Raw genomic sequence first — 20,012 nt, 5'->3', positions numbered from 1 at the left:
AAACGCTATGTTTTTTTATGTTTTGGTTCTGTGCTACCTTTGGGTTTGTCTGGCAATTACACAAACACAACGATATACGGACACGAAACTTTACATTCTCTGCAAAAACTTTTCCAAGCGTGTATAGTTTCAATCTTTTTTCTCGTTATTTATTTTTCCCCCCCCAGTATCCCTGGGTGTTTTTCGCATAGTTTGGCAATCCATTGGATGCGTCGACATTGCGTCGAAAGCATTTAGATATTTTTGCTTGTTTTCTGTTAGCTTTTTTTTTTTGTTTTTTTGATAGCCTGGTAAAAATCGGAGTTAACATTTTTCTTGTTCCATTCCCAAAAGCACTTTTCGCTTGAATTGGCGATCAATTTTGGCCTTTATCTGGAGGGGATACCTAGTGGACAGTATTTGGTGGACATTCCAGGGAGAGATAGCTTCCAACCTCATTTAGATTCAACATAAAAATTCAGAGATAAACCTGAAAATAAACCTCTTGCTAATGAGATACAAATTGATTGATTTTGAGATAGAAATCTTGAATTTTTCGAAAAAACAAATAACTCAAATGTATGCTAGTTCGGTAGTGGAGGGATGTCTACAGACTTTTGGCGCCTGACCTTTTCCTAATTCCAATCAATAAGAACAGAATCCCAGACTCTAAGGCTTGCCCCCAAAAAAAAATCCATAACCCCAAAGACAAGATAGATATATTTTATTGAAAAACACACATAGATACTCTTTGAGAGAAGATATTTATATTTTTGGCGACACACGCAGCCGAGGAAAAGTGATTTTTGGAGAGAGTGGGACATATTTTTAGCCAAAAACGAAAATCAATTCCAGAATAAAGCACACACAGTCGCTGGCCCAAGCACTTTGATGTAGTCCAACGAATTGTGAATGGCTGGGCTCTTTGCTTGGATGCTTTAATTCATACTATATACTCGTAGTATCTAAATCTGACTGAAGCTGATTTAAATGGTTTTTTTCGTTGCTGTTTCTGTTGTTTTTGGGGCATAAACAAAACTATAAAAGTTGTATGTGTGTTGGTTTCTGTGAAGGCGCCACAAAAATGTCAGACCGACAGTCGGCCCCCCTTGCAAAGTAAATACCCAAAAATATTCTTTACGGCATCTGTACGTATTTGCGTTTGACCCGATTTATTTATAAAGAATGCAAACATTTCTGGGAGGCAGTTGGAGTTGGAGTCATGACCAAAAAAACAAAAAAAAAATAGAATTGATGCCTTAAGGGGGCAGGATGGTTTGAGACTTCAACAAATTTTTTTTTTCAGAAATTTTTTATATAATAAAACATTATCTTAGGAATATCCTGTGAAAGTTTCATGTCGATCGGACTAACACTTGCTGAGATACCGATTTTCTATTTTCTTTCTCTCCATATACTTTCCATTGCTTTTAAAACTTTAGACGCGTTTTTCTCAAAACAACTTTTTCAAGTCGGTGCGTAACGTAACTCAAAAAGTAATGCTCGGATCTAAATAAAATTTTGCACACATCTTTAATACAATAAATACTTGCGGATGAACGAACGCTTTTTTTTTTAATTTTTTTTTTTACCATTTTTACGGGCAATAATGGGCGGATTTTTATGTAAAAATGGTACCTCCGGCTTTACAACCGCGCCAAAAATTCAAAATCGCATATTTTTCAAAATGGTTTCGTTCATCCGCACAAGAAACTAATATTTTAAGTAAATAAATTCATTTTTTTTATTTCCGATAACACTGTAAGGCCAGACTTTACGCACCGCAAGAGACCAATTTTTGGAAGCGACTCCGGCCGACTGCCCGTCACGGGATAAATTATAATTATTTCTTAAAAATAAAAATTCCTAGATACTCTCCAAATATAGCCATTAGTCGTGTAAAAAAATTGAATTGATATATTTACTCAAACATAACAAAAAAAAATCGCAAAAATCTGCTCTTTTTCAGCCTCTGAAACCATCCTGCCCCCTTAAATACTTTCACTTCCCGGGGGCCTAATTGCATTTGTTTCGTGTCACTGAACATCTGAGTATAAAGTCCCAGGGGACAAGGATACGGATACGACAGGATATCATAGAAAATCAATTAGGAGCCAAATCTAGATTTTCGGAACAGGGAAGGAAATTATTGATTCTCATTCATCTTGAAGTTCTATTCATTCCTCGGTTTAATAATAAATATTACAAAATAATTAAAAATATATATTCCACAAGAGGAATTCTGTTTTCTCTCCATTTCGACAATAATTATTGGCCATTTGGCATCTATTTCTGTAGTTCAGTGTTTGTTGAAGTGGCAGATAGGCTTACACATGCTGGAGTTTCCACACACTCAATCCCCCTCCTCGGGAAAATGGAAAATCACATTCAATGTCAATGCAGCTGTTCGAAATTGACAAAAACAAGCCATCGACAACACGAGGGCCATTGTGACACATAAACGTGTCAGACTAATTGCCTCCTTTCGATGTTCGCACCTCCGATGATCGGATATATCAGAAATATATATAGTATTCATACCTTAAAGGGAGACTGACTGAGAACATGAAACTCTCAACAAAAGCGAACCATTTTCATTAACATACAAATTGTCAAGATATAGCATATAGTCTCTTGTACTCCTGTATGACAGGCAATAAGTGGGCGTGGCACATTGCATTGTCACCTTTAATGAGTTGCCGGGACATGGAGCATAAACAGGCCATAAAAACGCGATATTTTTTTTCTTCCCCAAAAATGGAAAGAAAAGTATTCCTACCAACCCGAAAACTTGGAGGTGTGAAATCATCAATCATGACTTACGAGCGTGTGTTGTTTTTCCTTTTTTTTTTTTTTGTCTATTTTCTTTTTATGGCCATTGACATTGACACTTACCTGGAAGGAAAGAAAAGAAAAAAGAAAAATGGTTAATGGTGGGAAAGAACATAATTAGCTGGGTGTTTTCGTATCTAACAAGTACTTATTCAAATGGGTGATGTGTGTAAACAAACCCGAAAAGTTATGAAGAAGGTTTCATGATTTTATTCCCAAGACCAAGTATATATTGGTAGAGATAATAAGGAAGATAGGTGCAAAATTTGAGGACAATAGCTTCAAAGTTGACAGAGTTATCCTAGAAATAGACCCATTGGCGGACAGACGGACACACGGACAAGGCTTCAAAAGCTCATCAAGTGCTCCTTATCAGTAAGAAACACATTCTTTTCAGCATTCTTAATGTCTAGACATAGTCATAAAATCCCTTCTAAAGAATACAATTTGAATTTCTAATTTCTTAAAACTTTATAAACTCTGAAAGTTCTTAGCTTCTTAACTTTTATAACTTAATTAAATTTATTTTACTCCATCCTCTTGAGTCAGATTTAAATATTTGGTTATCGTGATTTTGGGGAAACCTCTTAATTGAATTGTTTATTATTTAGAGACCATGCTTAAATCCTAATTCCGGTATTAGCCTCGAGGCAAACCAATTTGAAAATCCCTCGGAATAATCATCGGACACGTGACAACGACCACTTGATGTCTTTGTAATCTCCTTCACCTAATCCACTTCATTTCCTCAACCGAACCGAGTCGAGTCGAGTCGAGGGTGGGTGGAAAATTGAATTGTAAACAACAATTATGGAACTTTCAATCCGAAGGCGACATCCGAAGGCGACATCCGAAGGCTAAAAAGAATAGATGACACAGAGTGATGGGAATAGCACCCCCATAGAAAGCAATGCCTTTCGCTAATTGAAATACTTAGAGAGTGGTAGAATGCTCGCTTTTTTGTCTCCAGCCTGGGCGATATCTGGGAGATATTTCAGCTTAAATGAAGTGTTAACAGGCTGCCAAGAAATCCTCTCCAACCGCATAAATCAGATTCGCAATTTGGCAAAGTGCAGCGGCCGGAAAGTCTAACAGAACTCTTGGGTTTTGATTTAAGGACTCTGGGCCTGAGTGCCAGTTGTCTTACAACCCCAAAAATACATTTTCCTCTGATTTATGTTGCTTTACGAAACAATAACACTAAAGCAGAGTATAGAAAATCAAATTAATATGTTGGCTAGATATAACTATGCCAAAAATTCGAATCACAGCGGGCCATAAATATCGAAGGACTTCGTGACAGCCACTGAGGAGTGGGAGTGGGTGTCTGGAGCGATTGGGTGGTTGGGTGGTTGGATTCCTGGGGCATAAAAGCTTTTATCCCACACCCATCCGTTATGAGGAAAAGTCTCATAATGTCAACCCCCTTGTTGCGCCTTTAATTGACATATTATGTAAACGGGATAGTCAGAGTTGTTCATTTTGTTCCTTGGCAGCTGTATTTGCACAGGCGGCGTCGAAAGGGGGTTGGGAAAATAAGTGCTTGGGCTGTAACCCAAAGTACAAATGTAATTTGCTCTCATTGTTTAAGATTATGGCTTGGGTTTATTAGTAATTTAACAAAAAATTTCTTTTTTTTCGAACTAGTTCTTTGCTTTTTTTCGCCTTGAGACTTCTGTAATTCCCAAGTGGTTCTGGCAACCTGTATTTCCTCAATTTCTTTAAATATTTTCTTCCTCAACTGACACTAATTGAAATAAATATTAAAGTTTTCTGTTTTTTTTTGTGACAGTTGCTTTGCATTTTGCTAATTGGATAAATGTGTTTTTCTCAGATTTCCCCCTTTTTTTTTGCTTAGAAGGCAATCCCATTTTGTTGATTGAGGTTTGACTTTTTTGTGAATTTGTTGGGAGAACAACTCGAAAGGAAGAAAAACTAAAGACATTTGGTAACTTTTTTTTTTACTGAATTCTAGCACCAAACTCAAATGGGAAAATGTTTTGTCAGTTGGAGCGATTGGAAGCGGTTGATAAACTGCAGCTGCAGCTTTCAAATTCAAATTCATTTAGATGCATTTCGTATCTGTTGGAATAATTAAAGCAAACAAACTACCAACTGTCGCCGAGGCAAGAAAACTTACACGCCTTTTATCCATTTAGACATTGTATGATCGGAGATCGGGGGATATACATATGTATATATACATAAAATGTGATATGGGGTGATATGGGAGCTGGGGGTGCTACTGTTTTCAGAGTTCTATTTTTGTACACTAATTGTCGGAGCATAACCACGAGATGCATTTGTATCTCTGTATCTTGCCTTTGTATCTTAAATGCCGTCTGGGGAGCAGACGTCGCTCAGGCCTTGGAAAACTCTCGTTTTGTCTGGTAGGGGACTGGGAAAATCCCTCCACCTCCCAACTCCCCCCAAAAGAAAAGCCACTTGCGGTCCATATATCATTCATCTTATATATATTCGTGTGGGAAATGCAATTGTGCGGAATCCAGATGGAATCTCATCATAATATCTGTTTGTTTTCTTTGGCACTTTTTTTTTTTCTCATTCAAGCGCCTCTCTAATGATCCTTGTTTTGTTTTGATTTCCATTTTGTTTTCTTTTTTATTTAGGGAGTTTATGGAAAGTTTTCAATAATAAGATACGCATGTTTTCTAATTTCTTATTTATGAGACATTTATGGGTTTTCTGTCATTTTCAAATGATTTAGTTTGGCTTTCTGAATGGATTACTTTCCATACTTTTTTATTAATCGAAAAACACAATCCCCCCACTATTTTGTCTTAAATTTCCTTTCCCATCGAGAGGAAACTTCCTGTGTAACCCTATATCTTCGATCAACTGTCACTATATCCATACCAATATCGAATGCCCATCGAGTGTTTTCATGCTTGGCTTCACAAGCCAAACACCTGTTGTACTTTTTTATTTTTTGTATATTTTTTGTATGTTTTCTGAGTGGTAACTTTAAACATTCTACGCATCGTTGATCGCTTTAAAAACTAAAGAATTGAATAAAAAGTAAAAAATGGCACAAAAAACTGTTGTGCGACTTCCGTTTAATGTCATTCCTATAAAAAATAAACAGAACAAATTGCAAAGAAAATATAAAATAAAATGGTAAAGCCACTGTCTTCCTCTGGCTTCTGTTTTCTTTCACAAATTGAGAAAAACAAGCCAAAGGAAGTTGTTCCAATCTCATTATCGGCCAGAGAGAGACTTTCATTAGAAAGTCTTAATACTTTCCATTGCCATTCCATAAAGAACATAAAAAACTGTAGTTAAGACTAATGGTTTACAAATATTAGATAGTAATGGCATTTTATGGGGATGTTTCTGGACAGAAACGATCGAAAAAATTTATGAAGCAAGAAATATTTTCATTAAATGGGGTGGAAACAAAGAGACAAGGGATGATGTTTTCAAAAAAATACTCCATACTAGGAATTATTAAAATAAGTTGCCAAAAAAAAAAACTATAAACTGCTAAGGAAATATTAATAGTTCTAGTAATTTTCTAGTACCCTTACATCTTCGTGACTTTTCCCCAAAAATTCCATTAGAGGCACTGCTTGAATTGAGGAATTCCGCGCCCCAACATGACTCGGCCAAGGACCTCTTGACGCTACCAATTAGCAGCTCCCAGCCAAATGGAGGAATATTTCACAGAAATGATCCAACCCGTAACAGTAAACACTCGGTACGCGTGACTAGTTCTATAGAGTTTGCCCTGACAGGGGGGGAAAAACGGAAAACTGAATAATTAATAAATCTAGAAACAAATTAATGAGGCCGCAACACGCGCAACGCATCTGAAAAGTTTTCCGGGGAGGGGAAACTTCGGCCCGGGGAGGGGAAATGGAGGCAGAATGATGGCCCGGGCGCATGCCAAATGTTGCATGCACCCGGCGTTCAAATTTTCCGCCTATTTGTTTGCAACAAACAGAATTAAAACAATCATAAAAACAAAAATAACCAGCCAGCCAGCCAGCCAGCCAAGTAGTCAGTGAGCTAAAATTTGTGGAGGGGAGTGTGGCATGTGGCACTCCTTTGTGTGTTGCCACTTTTCCTTCCTCTAGACATTGACTTTCCCTTTCCCGCCAGTCGTTAAACCGGCACGCGTCAGAAATCAAATGTCAACCAAGAGACAGAGTTACGCACACTACCAGTGTATAGGGGTATAAGTATGTCCTGGCAAAAAGGACTACCCCCTCAGGCGACTTCCAGACATCGACGGCAAATTTATTCGATTGATTCGAGCCGAGCCGAATGGGAACAGTGCCTACATATATATTGACAACTGCCTCGGCATTGTGCAACAGCAATTACGTTTATTAGCAATTGACAACCGTCAACAATGCCAGTAGGCCTTCTATCCAATAACAAGGGGAAACTAATAAATAGAGAGGCAATAGGGTTTCCCAGAGAAAATAGTGGAAAAATACACAGCCTTTCTATTTCTTTGGAGCAATAATCAATTAAGTTTCAATATAGACTTTTGTGACGAAAGAGCTACAATAATTGCAGACATATTTTACTTCTTTCTAGCAAGCATTTAGTCAGGACTATCTCAAATATATATCCTTCTATCAATTTCAAATATATGTATATTAAAGAGATTCCTTTTCGTCATCAATTATTCCAAGCGCCCTTCGTCACCTACTTAGTAATAATCAATTGAATTAAAAGCCAGAGAACTTTAAATTGCAACCAAAAATCAATAATTACTTTTGCAAGCCAATACTGTTTTTGTCTTTCAATTAAAAACCAGATATTTCTCTGATATTCCCGAATATTTCTGCTCCTCCAGCTTTATTAGGATTTCTTCCTTGGCAGAATACATTTTGGAAGCCAGGAACAATGAACAAAAAGCTCCTCTTTCAGGCCATATATTGGGGCTTAATCAAACCAATTGGAAACAAACTCGATTGCAGAAGCTTGAACCAAAAAAAAAAACATAAAAACAATTTGAGGAGATCTCCTCCATGACGATGATGATTTTAATAGCTTCGGCTCACAACTGGAATGGTAACTGAATCACAGGAATTTAATCATCACTCCTCTGTCCTGGAAGTGAGTCTGTTTTGGATTTGTATCTGAGTGTTTTATGAAGGCTTTACTCAGAACTCGAATGCAGCCAGAGGAGCTTAAAAACCATAAAGTCTTGGGCATCTTGGGCAAAAAGGGCGAAAAGAGCGAGAAAAAAAGCGCCTCTGCAAAACGGAGATAAAGCCCGGGTTGTAAATTATGGGAATACATATGTATGTATGGTGTGTCCATTTTTGGGAAAGGTTAGCACCTCACTGAGGTAACCAGAGTACAGTGAGAAAGTCAATGGATATCCAGGAAGAGTTTAAGATGACTGGCATGCCGGATACTGTTTATATTTTTATTTAAACAAGAGCTTGACAATTATTTTATTTGCAACTGCTGTTGAAACAAATTAACACAATAGAGGTGTTTGTTATTTGTAAATATGTATGTTTAGCTTGAGCTTGAGTTTAATGAAATAAAATAATTAAGGAGCCCCTTAGTGGAGGGCGTTTAAAAGAGAAAATAACCTCTGCAAGAAGAACTGCAGCTGCAACAAAGCAATGTGAATGAACTTTTACTTTTAGCTTTCGGCCATTCGCCCTCTTGGCCATGTCTTTCTCCGAAAAGGTAAAGGCCATCATTAATCTTGTTGGCTGAGTTGGCTGTCCGGCTGAGCGGTCCTTTCCCGCCATCACTTTTCACCAGACGTAATCCGTTAGATGTATCCGTATCTTACGGTTTGCTGACTCAGTACCATGGCTCAGTCATGGCTGCTGCATTCCAGTGTTATTAATGGGTTAAGCTAATTATTGACAAAGCTGTTTGGCCCACAGGGGTTAAAGTCGGTTCTGACTAATGTCCGAGAGTCCAAGAATCGGTTACCCATGTCCGCTTGTCCGCTTGTCCATTTGTCCGCCAGTCTGCTTGTCCGTTTGTCCGCTTATCCGAGTGAGTGCATTATCCTCTTCCCCAACAGCAACAGCAATCAATTTAAAATTCTTTCCAATACATTTGGCGCTCAAATTATGCATGACAAATGCTTAAAAGTTCATGACTAAAATGCAAACACAAAGGGCGTCGACAGGGGGCTTGGGGATGCATTTCTGTTGTTACTTTTGCCGTTTATTATATTTTTTTGTATTTCTTTTTTTTATTTAGTTGGCCGCATTGCGAATGCGCATGTGAAAAATTGCCATAAAATTATGCAAAATTTACGCTAAACTATGCCCAGGAACAAAAAAGTGGAAAAGAGGCGGCACCCAAAAAGGGGTTAAGGGCGGCGGGGGAATGAAGGGTTACCCCCTTTTTTTTCTCAGGCCCCCACAGCCAACTTGGCGTCGGCTAAAAAGTTTTCGTAACTTTGGGAATGGTATAATGATGAGAATGGAGCAGTCAAGGGGCTTCGAAAGGCAAAAAAAAAAAAAGAAAAGAGTTAAAAGGGGGTAAAGGGTATAGGGGTTCAAGTCAAGGAAGTTCACGAACTAGTTCATTGAAGTCGCAGAACTAGTTTATGAACAAAACTCTTTGAAAACTTCCTCCCCGAGGCATATATATTACTTAATATTACTCAATTTTAGCTAATTTTTTTTTTTTGGGAATAATGTTCACTGTAAAAACATGTTTTTGTTTTTTGAGAAAATTTTAATTTTTACAAAACTATAACTTTAAACTTTAAGAACTAGTTCAATTTGAAGAAACTGCCAAACCAGAAATATGCAATGGGGCATACGAAAACAATTTGTGGTCCAGGTGAGGTGGTCCGGAGAATGGAATCCCCCCTCTACCAATCACAAAACCCAATCCCAATCCCAATCCCATCGCCATTTCCATTCCCCCATTTCAGTTTCATTTCAAACCATACCCGCTGGCTGCCATGCCCGGCCGTTGAAAAGCTGAAAAACTGAAGAGGGAACTGAACCTGCACCGGCCGACCGACCGACCGACCGACAGACAGGGGCGCAGCAGAGCCCGAAGGGGGGCTTAAACGTTGATAATGACGCCGAGAGCCACTGAGCACTATATGAATGTGAGAGATGCTGGCGAGAGGGCTATTGAGGTGCACTGCGAGTAAGGATTGAAACTAAAATGTATAAATTTTAGAAAGATATGAAAGCTATTAAGAATAGTATACAAAAAAAGAAAGAAACTGTCATAGAAATAGTTAAAAACCAGTTATGTCATAGAGCTTCTAATAATTCAATAACTCTCTAACTCTCTAATCTTAAAAGTTATCGAAGCAGAAACATCTTTGGCTTTTGCCATCTCTAACAACTGAAAACTTGATTGATCGATAATCTCGAGCCTTCGATAATCAAGCGCCAATATCTCTCCCATCTCTATATAAAAAAAGTTAGCTTTTTCCGCGAAATAGTTTTCGGTGTGTAAGTGGAACTGCTGTCAGAGGTTTATTTGGTTAAATGCTGAAAATTGCCAAAACCAGCAAATAGTACGGTGAGTGCAAGGGGTCTTCCTGGTCGGGATCGGGATGAGCTGCTGCTGCTGCTGGTGCTGGAGGGGGGCAGAGGGCATTGCCGGGAATTGCCTTATGCTTGCACTTTTTGCCGCTTTCCGTCTTGATGAGCTGCCGCTGATAGTTGAGGCTTAATGGTGGGAAAAAAACACACACAAAAAACAAAGCAGGAAGGCAAGATAAGTGCCGAAGGAAGAGGATGAGAATTGGCCATGGGATTGGTGGCTTGGAGGAGGCAGGAGACAGGAGGCAGGAGGCTGGCGGCGTGGCAAGTGGGAGTCGAAATCCCACTCAGTGTGGGAAATTTAATGAGTGACGGAGCGAGGAGGAGAGCGGGCCAGGAGATGGGCATGCAAAATGGAGCACGACCATCCTCCAAATGAAAAATGAAAAAAAAAAAATATAAAGAAAATGTGAAAACCAAATGAAAAACAATTTAACCCCCCAAGGAACAAAATGAAATCAAGTACAGTGATTGCCCGCAAACAAGAACCAAGCTACTCCTCCGGCTATTTTCACTTGTAAGTGACAAAAAAATAATAGATTCTAATACCACCTCTGTAGAATAGTGCTTTTCTTGGAAATAATAATATATTTGACACCTTTTTTAGGAGCTCCCTCCCTTAAGCGGACAGGAGGATCAGGAGAGTACATTTCAAAAATACGAAATGGAAACGAATTGATTACGAAGACAGGACAAAGGCAAGAAGATAGAACAAAGAAAGGTGCAGACTGGGCGTGGAGAGTGTGGGGATGGAGGAAATAAAAGAAAGGACACACTCCAATGGGCATAGGCGGACAGCGGACAGTGACGGACAGGAGCCAGAAGTCGGGACCGGGCCATGCACTTTGCATTACCAATTAGAAGGGACAGGCCAGGCCAGGCCAGGCACAGAAGGTAACAAAAATTGACAATTGACGCCGCAATCAGGAAGGCAAACACACACACACACACACCCGCACACTCACCCGTCCCTGATACCAGCCTACACATGGAGAAAAAATAGAGAGATGATGGTCCCGAGGGGGTGTGCCGTCTCATTGTTATGCAATTGCAATGGGGCAAGTCAATTAAAAACATTCCAACCCCCGTTGTCTGGACGGCTGCGATGACCGTCGTTTGGATTACGACCTGGCCAAAGGCGGATATCAATGACCCTTCGGACTCTCTCTATCCCTAGATATATATACAATATATGTATGTATGTCTCCTATGGTTCTCCCACTCGAGTAAGACATAATCCAATTAGCAATTAGTTGTGTATGCCAGGGCGTCATCGGGTTACCTGTGGGCCTCAATGGCCAGATGGCCCGATCGCAGTACAGGTAGTTGGCAGGTAGGGAGTAGGCCTAAAGAATTCCCAAATCACATCGCCAGGACCCACAGGTTATGGCTCAATTTCGGGTGGTTGTTAGGCCCATCACGTTCTAAAGTCAGGTGGGGAGTTTCCTGTCTCGAGGGGATATCAAATCTTTTTCATCTTCAGGGCTTATTAATATTATTATAATTTTAAAAAACATACTTATATTTCTTTGTAATCTAAGTAACCTATGACTTTCCACTCCAAGATCTATGAAATATAATTTTTTTAGTATTCCTCACTTCAACTTAGAGCTTCAAGCAGTTAACATTCTCTAACTTTTTTCAAATATTTTCTACTCGCTTTCAAAAACGCCATTTTTTTCGGAACTGTATATTAAAAGTGAAATTATTAGTGACTTTGCTCAAACATCGCGTTGAAATAAAACAAAAAAATTATTAAATTTTTCAGGGTGCTTGTAAGTATTGAACCCTATCCCCTTTTTTTTGGAGCCCTAGAGCCATGCGGGTGGCGAGTAGAAGGTGGACCTGGGTTTCAGAATTCGTTTTGGGACACATGTGGCTTAATCAGTTTTGTGTTTTCGTCTGAATTTTAATTTAAAATTCATTCATCATACTTGGAAGAAAAGCCAAGGGGGGTGCTCCTTCATTTGTATTTTCAGTGCATTCTTGTGCTTCTTTATTATTATTTTTTTCTTATTTTTTTTTTGTTAAATTGTATGCATCTTGGCATGTCTCATTGTTCATGAGCTTCGTTGGGATTATATGCGGGTCTAAAGACTTTTCTCCACTCTCACTCTGCACTCTCAAAAAATGCACAATTTAATTCAAGAAAATGCATACTTCATACTGTATCTTGCCATATATTTTTCACACTAATTCTATTCAACTCTTTTCTTTTTTTTTCTTAATTAATTTTACTTTCATATTTTACCGCAGCCTTGTTTTTTTCCCCCACAAAGTTTCTCTGGTTGATTTAAAAAAAAAAAAAACTATAGAGGGGGTTACCCGAAAATATGTAAAAGAATCTTTGTTTTTTTTCGGGAGGTTTTTCGGTCTTTTTGTGGCTCATTTGCAGTTAATTCGAATGGGAGTGGCGTTGCATGCCACAATGCCAGCTAATTATGCGCCTGTTTTTGGGATCAAGTCCCCTCCCCACAATAAAGATCCACCAGGGAGCTGGGCTGCAATCCTTTTGAATGCTTTTGTATTATTTTATTAAGGAGAATGTTGGGCTTAGAATAAATAGTATAGTGACTAGAAAGAGCTACAATTCTTTTCTACGCACTGTCCAGAGTCTTAGGAAGATAATTGGAATTTCCTTTTCCTGTCTACCACTCGCTAGCTGCCTCTTCCAGTTGCCACAGCCTCTCGTTTCTGCATCTTTGTCTTGTCAAGTGGCACAAAAGACAAGAAACAAGCACTCAACGAGTTGCCTGCCCGCTTGACCATAAAGCTTCCATTCTCGGTCTCCCATTCTGGAGGAGCATCAACCTGATGTCTCTCCCCAAAACGCACCAGTCTCTGGGATGGGAAGCTGGGCAGCGTGAGAAGTCTCGAGAGATATGTATGAGTCAGAGAATTCTGAGAATGTCCTCAGTGGAGATACTAAACAGAGTTTATAAACTCTTTAGAGAGATTCCTCTTCATTCTTGTGCTCTATAATGGAGGTTATTAAGATTTCTTGATCACTAAACATGATCTACCTTTCTGTCTACCTTTCTTTCTAGAAACTAAGCTGGAACCTCTAAAGTTCTATCTCCTTTTAAACACAAAGTTTGGTTTTGTGTTTCAACAGAAGCCCTTAAGTTTAGACTTCTTTTTTTTTAGACCATTCATTGTAGAGCCCTCATCGCCCATTAATAGTACGACTAACTGTCAGTTGGACAGCTTTCCCAGGCACGACGATGATGGCCAAAGTGAAAGCAGCACCCAATTAAGCCAGTTTCGGGCTCAGCTAATTAGGACTGTCCTCCGTCTTATTCCCTGCCATTTTTTTTTACACTCTTGAGCTTTTCTTCAGTGTTTTTTCTTGCAACACGGGTAGAGCGGGAAAAATATGGAACAAGTTGCCGTATTTTCTTTTTTTTTTTTAACAAAAAAAACCAGAGCGGCGACAACATAAAAACTTTTAAGTTTACGGCACAAAATTAGAGCATAAAACTGACCACAAAAGTGAGGTGGCGGGCGGCAAAGTGGCAGCCAGTGCTTTTTTTTCTTCATTTTTCCCCCCAAAAATCTTTCCTGGGAATTTTCTTGAGCGTTTTTCCTTTCAGTTCTTTCAGTAGGTTGGGGGGAAAACCCCATTTCTATGTGATCCATCAGCTGAGTCACTCTCCTAAAGTCCAAATAGAAGCAAACGTTAATTAAATTCGACTAGGGTCTTAATTTTAAAATTTTGTTGTGGTCCGAACCGGATGCGGTAATTGCTGGGAAGAGACTTCGTCTTTGGACTTCATCTCGACAGTGTCCGGCTCTAGGCAGCCTATTAAATTAAATGAATAATGGATTGGGATTAATAGAACAATAGTTTTCTTCACAGATCATCTACATTCCATATTGCCATTATGGGTAATATTATTTCCAATCCATCCGTCTATACCGGAGACGAGAAATCGAAGCGTAAGCGACTAATGGAGTTCCTGCCGTATGTGAGTGAAGACCATCAGGAGGAGCTGGCCAACATCGACGGCTACTACATCCTGGGCGACAAGGACATGGCCGAAATAGATGTTGTTAAGACGTTCGGTGACAATCCCGGGACCGTGGCCGACCTTCACGAGCTGGCTCGGAACTCGCAACCTGTGTGTTTTGACGGGTTGAAAGTAATTTCAAATAAAACCGTCAACACACAGCTCTCGATGGGCCACCACCTGCAGATGGGCAAGAGAGACAGGAACGTCTACCGCTTGAATCTAACATACCTCCGGGACATGAACGTCCATCCCCTAACAGGTATGTCTGCGATAACTATCGATTCAAAATCGATAATAATCCATGTTTTTAGGGGAATCCCTGTCGGAGGTTGTGGCGGAGTTGGACAGTCGTGGTGGCTTCTGTGCCGGAATGAATCAGTTCCTCTCCAAACGCCTGAGATGCAAGAGCTCCATGACCTTCGCGTATGAGGGACTGCAGCACTATCAGATGATCGCCGATCTCCTTGGCAGGGACTACACATTATCCTGCATGCTTAGCGACCTGATCCCGTACCAGAAGACTGGCATTTTCGTGGCCTCGTACCTGAAGCACGTCACCCCCCGGCTGGAGCTCGGCTGGGAGATCATCATGCAGCCCAGCAACGAACCGAATCTCTTCTCTTGTGTGGGACGCTACACCCGAGGTCCTTGCCACCTCTCCGCCACCGTCAACTCGAATGCCGCCGAGCTGTGCTACACCCAGACATTCGGCGGCTGCCTTCGTGCCGGCACCCAAATTCAGGCCAATTTCGTGAAGCGATCGCTCCTCGCCAAGATCTACTACCACATGGCCAGGCCCGAAACGGACTTCAACTTCCGGGGCGGCATCGATACACGCGGTGTGATCAGTGCCACGTGCGAGAAGCATCTGAAGCCGCTACCCATGATCCTGGTCATCAGCGCCAAGCTGAATCATCGTTCCAACCGTTTCCGGCTGGGAGTGGGAGTCGTCCTGGAGTAACCAATCCGATCCTAGTTGCGCGTATTAGTTCCAGAATATCCCAGGAATGCGGATATCTTTTAGGTCTGGTAATTTTTCGTTTTCGGTAATAAACTCCAACATGTTTTCTCCCTTTTTGGCCATAAAGGAGGTTCTTTTTTGGTAATATTGTCCTAGAGAATTCCAGCCTCATGGCAACAGACTCTTCTTGCGTAATCTCAGTTTTCTGATATTTTTATGGCTCCCCCCAAAGTCAGGTGCTCTCAGATCTGTATCTTTTTTGCCTAAGCAAATGACGCTAGCGTATCTGTATCTGTATCTTTGTATCTGTAGTCTGGAGAGACGCCTAATCTGCCATGCTAGCCCAAAAAAAAATATACGATATTTGTCCAGATACAGTTCGGATAGTAGTCTCCTCCTCTCTCTGTTATGGCGTAAGACAAATATTGATTTAAAAATTTCAGAGGATTTCAGAGCGATAAGGAACATGATTTTGGGATGGTGTGGTGTTATTTTTATTTCTGTTTTTTTCCTTTTTGTCTATTTGCTCAGTGTCTTGGTTTCAGGGTCGCCCCTGGCATCAGGTAACTGCCAAGTGCTCAGGTAACTTGGTTCAGAGCTCAGGAACTAAGAGATAAATGGATTTTAGCCGAGTCAGTTCCTACTTAGATGACTTAGCCTAATGATTTGCTATTTTTCTGGGATTATAAATGGAAAAAATAGGGTTATTTAGGACTATTATGACTTGAGCATATTATAAGCTTAGCACTCACTAAAAACTATATAAGATAGTTACTTTTAATACCAAAGATATAAAGTTTTAAGCCCCCAACTATCTAATGAATTTTTCTGAGTATAAGTTCGATAACTTCAATTTTAGTCATTAAATTGGTTTTCGGTTTTGTAGCTCTATTTCTGCATCGACTGCAGGTTGCTATTTCTAATTTTGTGATTATAGAGATAGAAATGTATCTTGTGGATGTGGAACGTGTTCGGCACTCACCTATTAGCGAACAGCTGCATAGGAGCAGCGCCAAGAGGGGCAGTTCTCGCATTTTCTTTATCGTTTTTCTGTCTCCGTTGGCCGACTAAAAATTACGACCGGCTCTCTTTAAACTTCTTTGGTTTGTTTACAGTTCTACACGAAAAAAAAATGTTTCAAAAAATATGTCAGTCCGCTTTTTTATTCGACTTTTGATTGCACAAATTTCTATGTAATTTATTAACACTTTTTAGTTCTTTTTTTGTTAAGATAGTTTTATGCTGGTCTAGATACTTTTGTAGCTTCGGGTGTGTGTAGAATCTGAAATGATGAAGAAATAATAGAACTACTAGTTAGTTTTTGGTTAAAAATATTTCAAAAATCTTTATATAAGATTGTACTAGTTTAGTTAATTTTTTATGGGTTTCTTTTATTATTTTGTAATTAAATAATATAATTTTGGAATTCCCACTTATTACTGTCTTTTTGCTAAAATTCCCAACTAGTTTTAGCAAAAAGAACCAGTTCCAAGCTTCAATCTTTCAATTGAAGTTAATCAAATGACTTTTTAATCTTTTCCAAGACGATCCTCATAAAGTGCATTGTTTGGGCCATAATACCACATAACTTTAACATTTTCTGATATTCAAATGGCAAATAGTGGCCTTTATGAGCCAAAGCCGGCAGAAGCGTCACGCACGACTTATTTTGGTGGCGAGAGTGAGAGATACTCTGCTAGTATCTGTATTGGCTTTGTCTTTGCATTCTAAAAAAAAAATACAAAAAAATAAAGAAATAAAGAAAAAAGTTGGCAGTTGGAAGTTAACCAAGAAAACCAGCTTTGCTTCTTCTTAGCCATATTCTTCTTCTTCTTAGCCTTCTTCGCACATGTCGCTGGCACTTTTGTAACGGAAATTGAGGCTCTCTCAGAAGTCGAAACACGTCGCCACAGAAAGAGACAAAGTGCTTGTGGCAGGAAGGGGAACCTCTACCTGGACCTGCATTCTTAAATAAATTCTTAATATTTAATATTTTTCGATGAATTCCATGTTCCATGATCGTTATCTCGATTGGATTGGGTCAGGCAGATAAGAGAGCGGCAGGTCTCTCGATATCTCTATCGAGAAGAGAGCACCTTAGATTAGCGGTTTGTTGGGGCGTTGTGTTAGCTTTTGTGGCAAGAGACAGAGAGAGAGAGAAAGAGAGGGAGAGCCAGTGTGACTCAAGCTTGCTATCGCTATCTTTTTTTTTAGCCCCATCTCAGTTCCACGCACTGGAGGTGCACCTTTGCTTAATGTCCTTGGACTGCAATGAGCATTAAGGTACAGTGATCACTAGGAAGCAGTATACTTCACTTCTTTAGAAGTTAATATTTAAGACTTCTTTTTTAGAGGCTCATGACAAGCTCGTGTCACGGTCGCCACATTATTCAAATTAGTTATCCTTCAAAAACCACATCCAATTAATGCCTGAAAGACACTTTCTACTGCCTTATACGTGTTATAAACCCACTCCCCCTCACTTCACCAAGTAAAATAGCCACCCACTTCCACTTGAGGGGTATTTTCTTACCGCCTTACTCATTTAGCCTGACGGCTATTACTATTGTTACCACTGGGTAATCGATATTTGGGGCAGGCCTTGACTTTTTACTGAAAAAAACACCTACATATACAGCCACATACGGCGGCACGCGAAATGTTCTTGGGAATAATAGGTGGTAACTGCTCCTTTCGTCTAACAAAATACACGGAAGTCGACTTAAATATTCATAAACTTTCGAAAACGCTAATTATAATGTCAAACTTTGTTGCAAGTGGGGCGGATGTGGCAAGAGTGGATGTGTTAATTTTGAAAATCTGTTCAAGTTGCCAAAACTTGAGAAGTTTTTCTTCCCACTTAATATTCCTGAATCATTAATGCTGGAATCAAATGATTTGATTTGGAATTCAAACTTTTAATTAAGGTAGCCAAAAAAGATAGTTAAATTATGGTTTATTATTTTTTATTTAACTGGAATGTGATTAGGTGAATTATTTTTGAGAAAATGTTGTGCCAAAAACTAAATTGAAATGAAACAAGTACTTCTTTTCTGGCGCTTCAGAAATACTTTTGATCAAAGCGAGAGCTTAGAGAAACTTTATGAATTTAGGATGAAAATTGTTTGATAAAAGTTTCCAGCTAGTTGATAACACTTTTGGGCCAATGCCTAATAAGGTTAAAACTTTTCCGACAACCCACATTTCTCGGCTTCTCCAAAAATTAATTAACTTTTCTCAGACAATTTCCCACAGGTCAAAAAATTTTTGATTTTTCTCCCTCAGATGTTCAACTTTTAGGGTATTAGCCTCTTCTGTTAGTCAACTTTCGGGGTTCACTGTACAGTATAAGCCAAACAACAAAGTTGGCAGCAGCGTCATAAGCGAAGCGGTTCCAAAAACCTGTTTTTTTCATTTTTTTTTCTCTCCGCTGTGTTGGTAATGTTTTTTATTAGACTGCATTTTGTTGTATAGTTTTTTTTTTTTTAGTTTCTGTTGGAATGCACTTTGAGTTTTCCATGCAGGGCATTTGTTATTTTTCTCCAAAGTTTTTCGTTTTTTTTTGGGCCAACAATTGATTCGAACTTTTGCACGTGACTCAGCGCCAAAAAATGGGGAAAAAAAAATATTATTAAATTAAAAACCATAATAACTAAACCAACACCCAGGCACTTGAACAAAAACAATTAGTGAGCGAGAGAGGGAAATGACACACTCTTCATTCATTTATATATATATTTTTTTTTTGTTTTTTATGTCACACGCTAAAAAAAGTTTACAAAAAAAGAAACCACAACAACAATAACAATTGGCCAAGAATGCCGACAGTTTATTTTTGGTTATTTTTCCGGAATTTCTTAAGTTTTCATGTTTTTCTTTCCGTTTCTCGTTTTATTTTCATTTTTTGTTTTTTTTTTTGTTTAGTTCCGTCTGTTTAGTGGGGCAAAAAAATAAATATTATTACCAATTTTTTTTATTGTTTAACTGGCACACCAACACACACATTCACGACCACGTACGCGTTCGCGACGCGATAAGAAAGCGACAAAAAATCTTAAATTCGCTTATTTGACAAAAAATATTCAAGTCTCTTTGGTGATTTTGATGAGATATTCTTTAAAAATTGCCCGAATGATTGGCGATCGGCTAACAAGCACGCTAAAAGACGACAAACGGATGCGGCCAAGAGTGCCAAGTGCCAAGTGCCAGCGTTGTTGTTAGATTCGGAATATTTCGATTAATAAAATTTTTTTTATAGGGTAAGTTTGCTTTTATACTCGGCCGAGGCCCACTGTGAAGTGAGCGCAGCGACAGCACCAACATGAAGCGGCGAGAGCGGATTTTCGCGGCAACAAGGTTGCCGAGGCATGTTGCAGAGGCAGGCGGGCAAAGTTGGATCGGAAATGAAGAAATCCTTATGGAAGCAAGTTATACCAATCGAAAATCAAATGGAATTACTTCAACAAATCAGGAAATCTATAAATCTTGGCTAAAAAATAATCAAATAAAGTATAATTTTATTTTGAAATGATGCCATGGCAACAAAGATGCTGAAACATGCTGCTAGACGAAATGTGTTGCCAAGCGAGAGCGACCCAATAAGCCAGAGAACATGACGCACAGTGGTTACCGTTAGGCTTTTTCTGGTTTCCCCGGCGGGGTCAAATGTCACTGGAGAATCAGAGAATTGGAGAAACTGGG

General features: G+C 39.3%; 2 protein-coding genes across 9 annotated transcripts in view; one reads left to right on the top strand and one right to left on the bottom strand.

Moving 5' to 3' along the window:
* Positions 1–19,633, bottom strand: part of LOC6492919 (fasciclin-2) — a 72,083-nt gene extending 52,450 nt beyond the window's left edge. For all 7 annotated transcript variants that reach the window (XM_032452928.2, XM_014905717.3, XM_014905716.3 and 4 more), the window contains exons 1-2: positions 19,276–19,633; positions 16,294–16,593 (exon numbers count right to left, since the gene is read on the bottom strand). In XM_032452928.2, the coding sequence (XP_032308819.1) occupies positions 16,294–16,345 (52 nt within the window). In that variant the 5' untranslated portion in view covers positions 16,346–16,593; positions 19,276–19,633. The remainder of the gene's footprint in view (positions 1–16,293; positions 16,594–19,275) is intronic.
* On the top strand, positions 11,840–15,437 carry LOC6503473 (mitochondrial import receptor subunit TOM40 homolog 1). Of its 2 annotated transcripts, none has more exons than XM_044716769.1 (3): positions 11,840–12,112; positions 14,197–14,609; positions 14,662–15,437. In XM_044716769.1, exons 2-3 carry the CDS (start codon positions 14,222–14,224, stop codon positions 15,309–15,311), a joined length of 1,038 nt encoding a protein of 345 aa, XP_044572704.1. In that variant the 5' UTR covers positions 11,840–12,112; positions 14,197–14,221; the 3' UTR covers positions 15,312–15,437. The 2 variants fall into 2 exon arrangements, with proteins under 2 accessions (XP_044572704.1, XP_001964315.2); XM_001964279.4 differs by having other exon boundaries at positions 14,185–14,609.
* Positions 19,634–20,012: the final 379 nt, after the last annotated feature.

Source organism: Drosophila ananassae, chromosome XL, assembly GCF_017639315.1.
Source record: "Drosophila ananassae strain 14024-0371.13 chromosome XL, ASM1763931v2, whole genome shotgun sequence".
Taxonomy (NCBI): Eukaryota; Metazoa; Arthropoda; class Insecta; order Diptera; family Drosophilidae; genus Drosophila; species Drosophila ananassae.
Note: the sequence above shows the minus strand (reverse complement) of the source record. Positions and strands in the feature narration are given on the sequence as shown.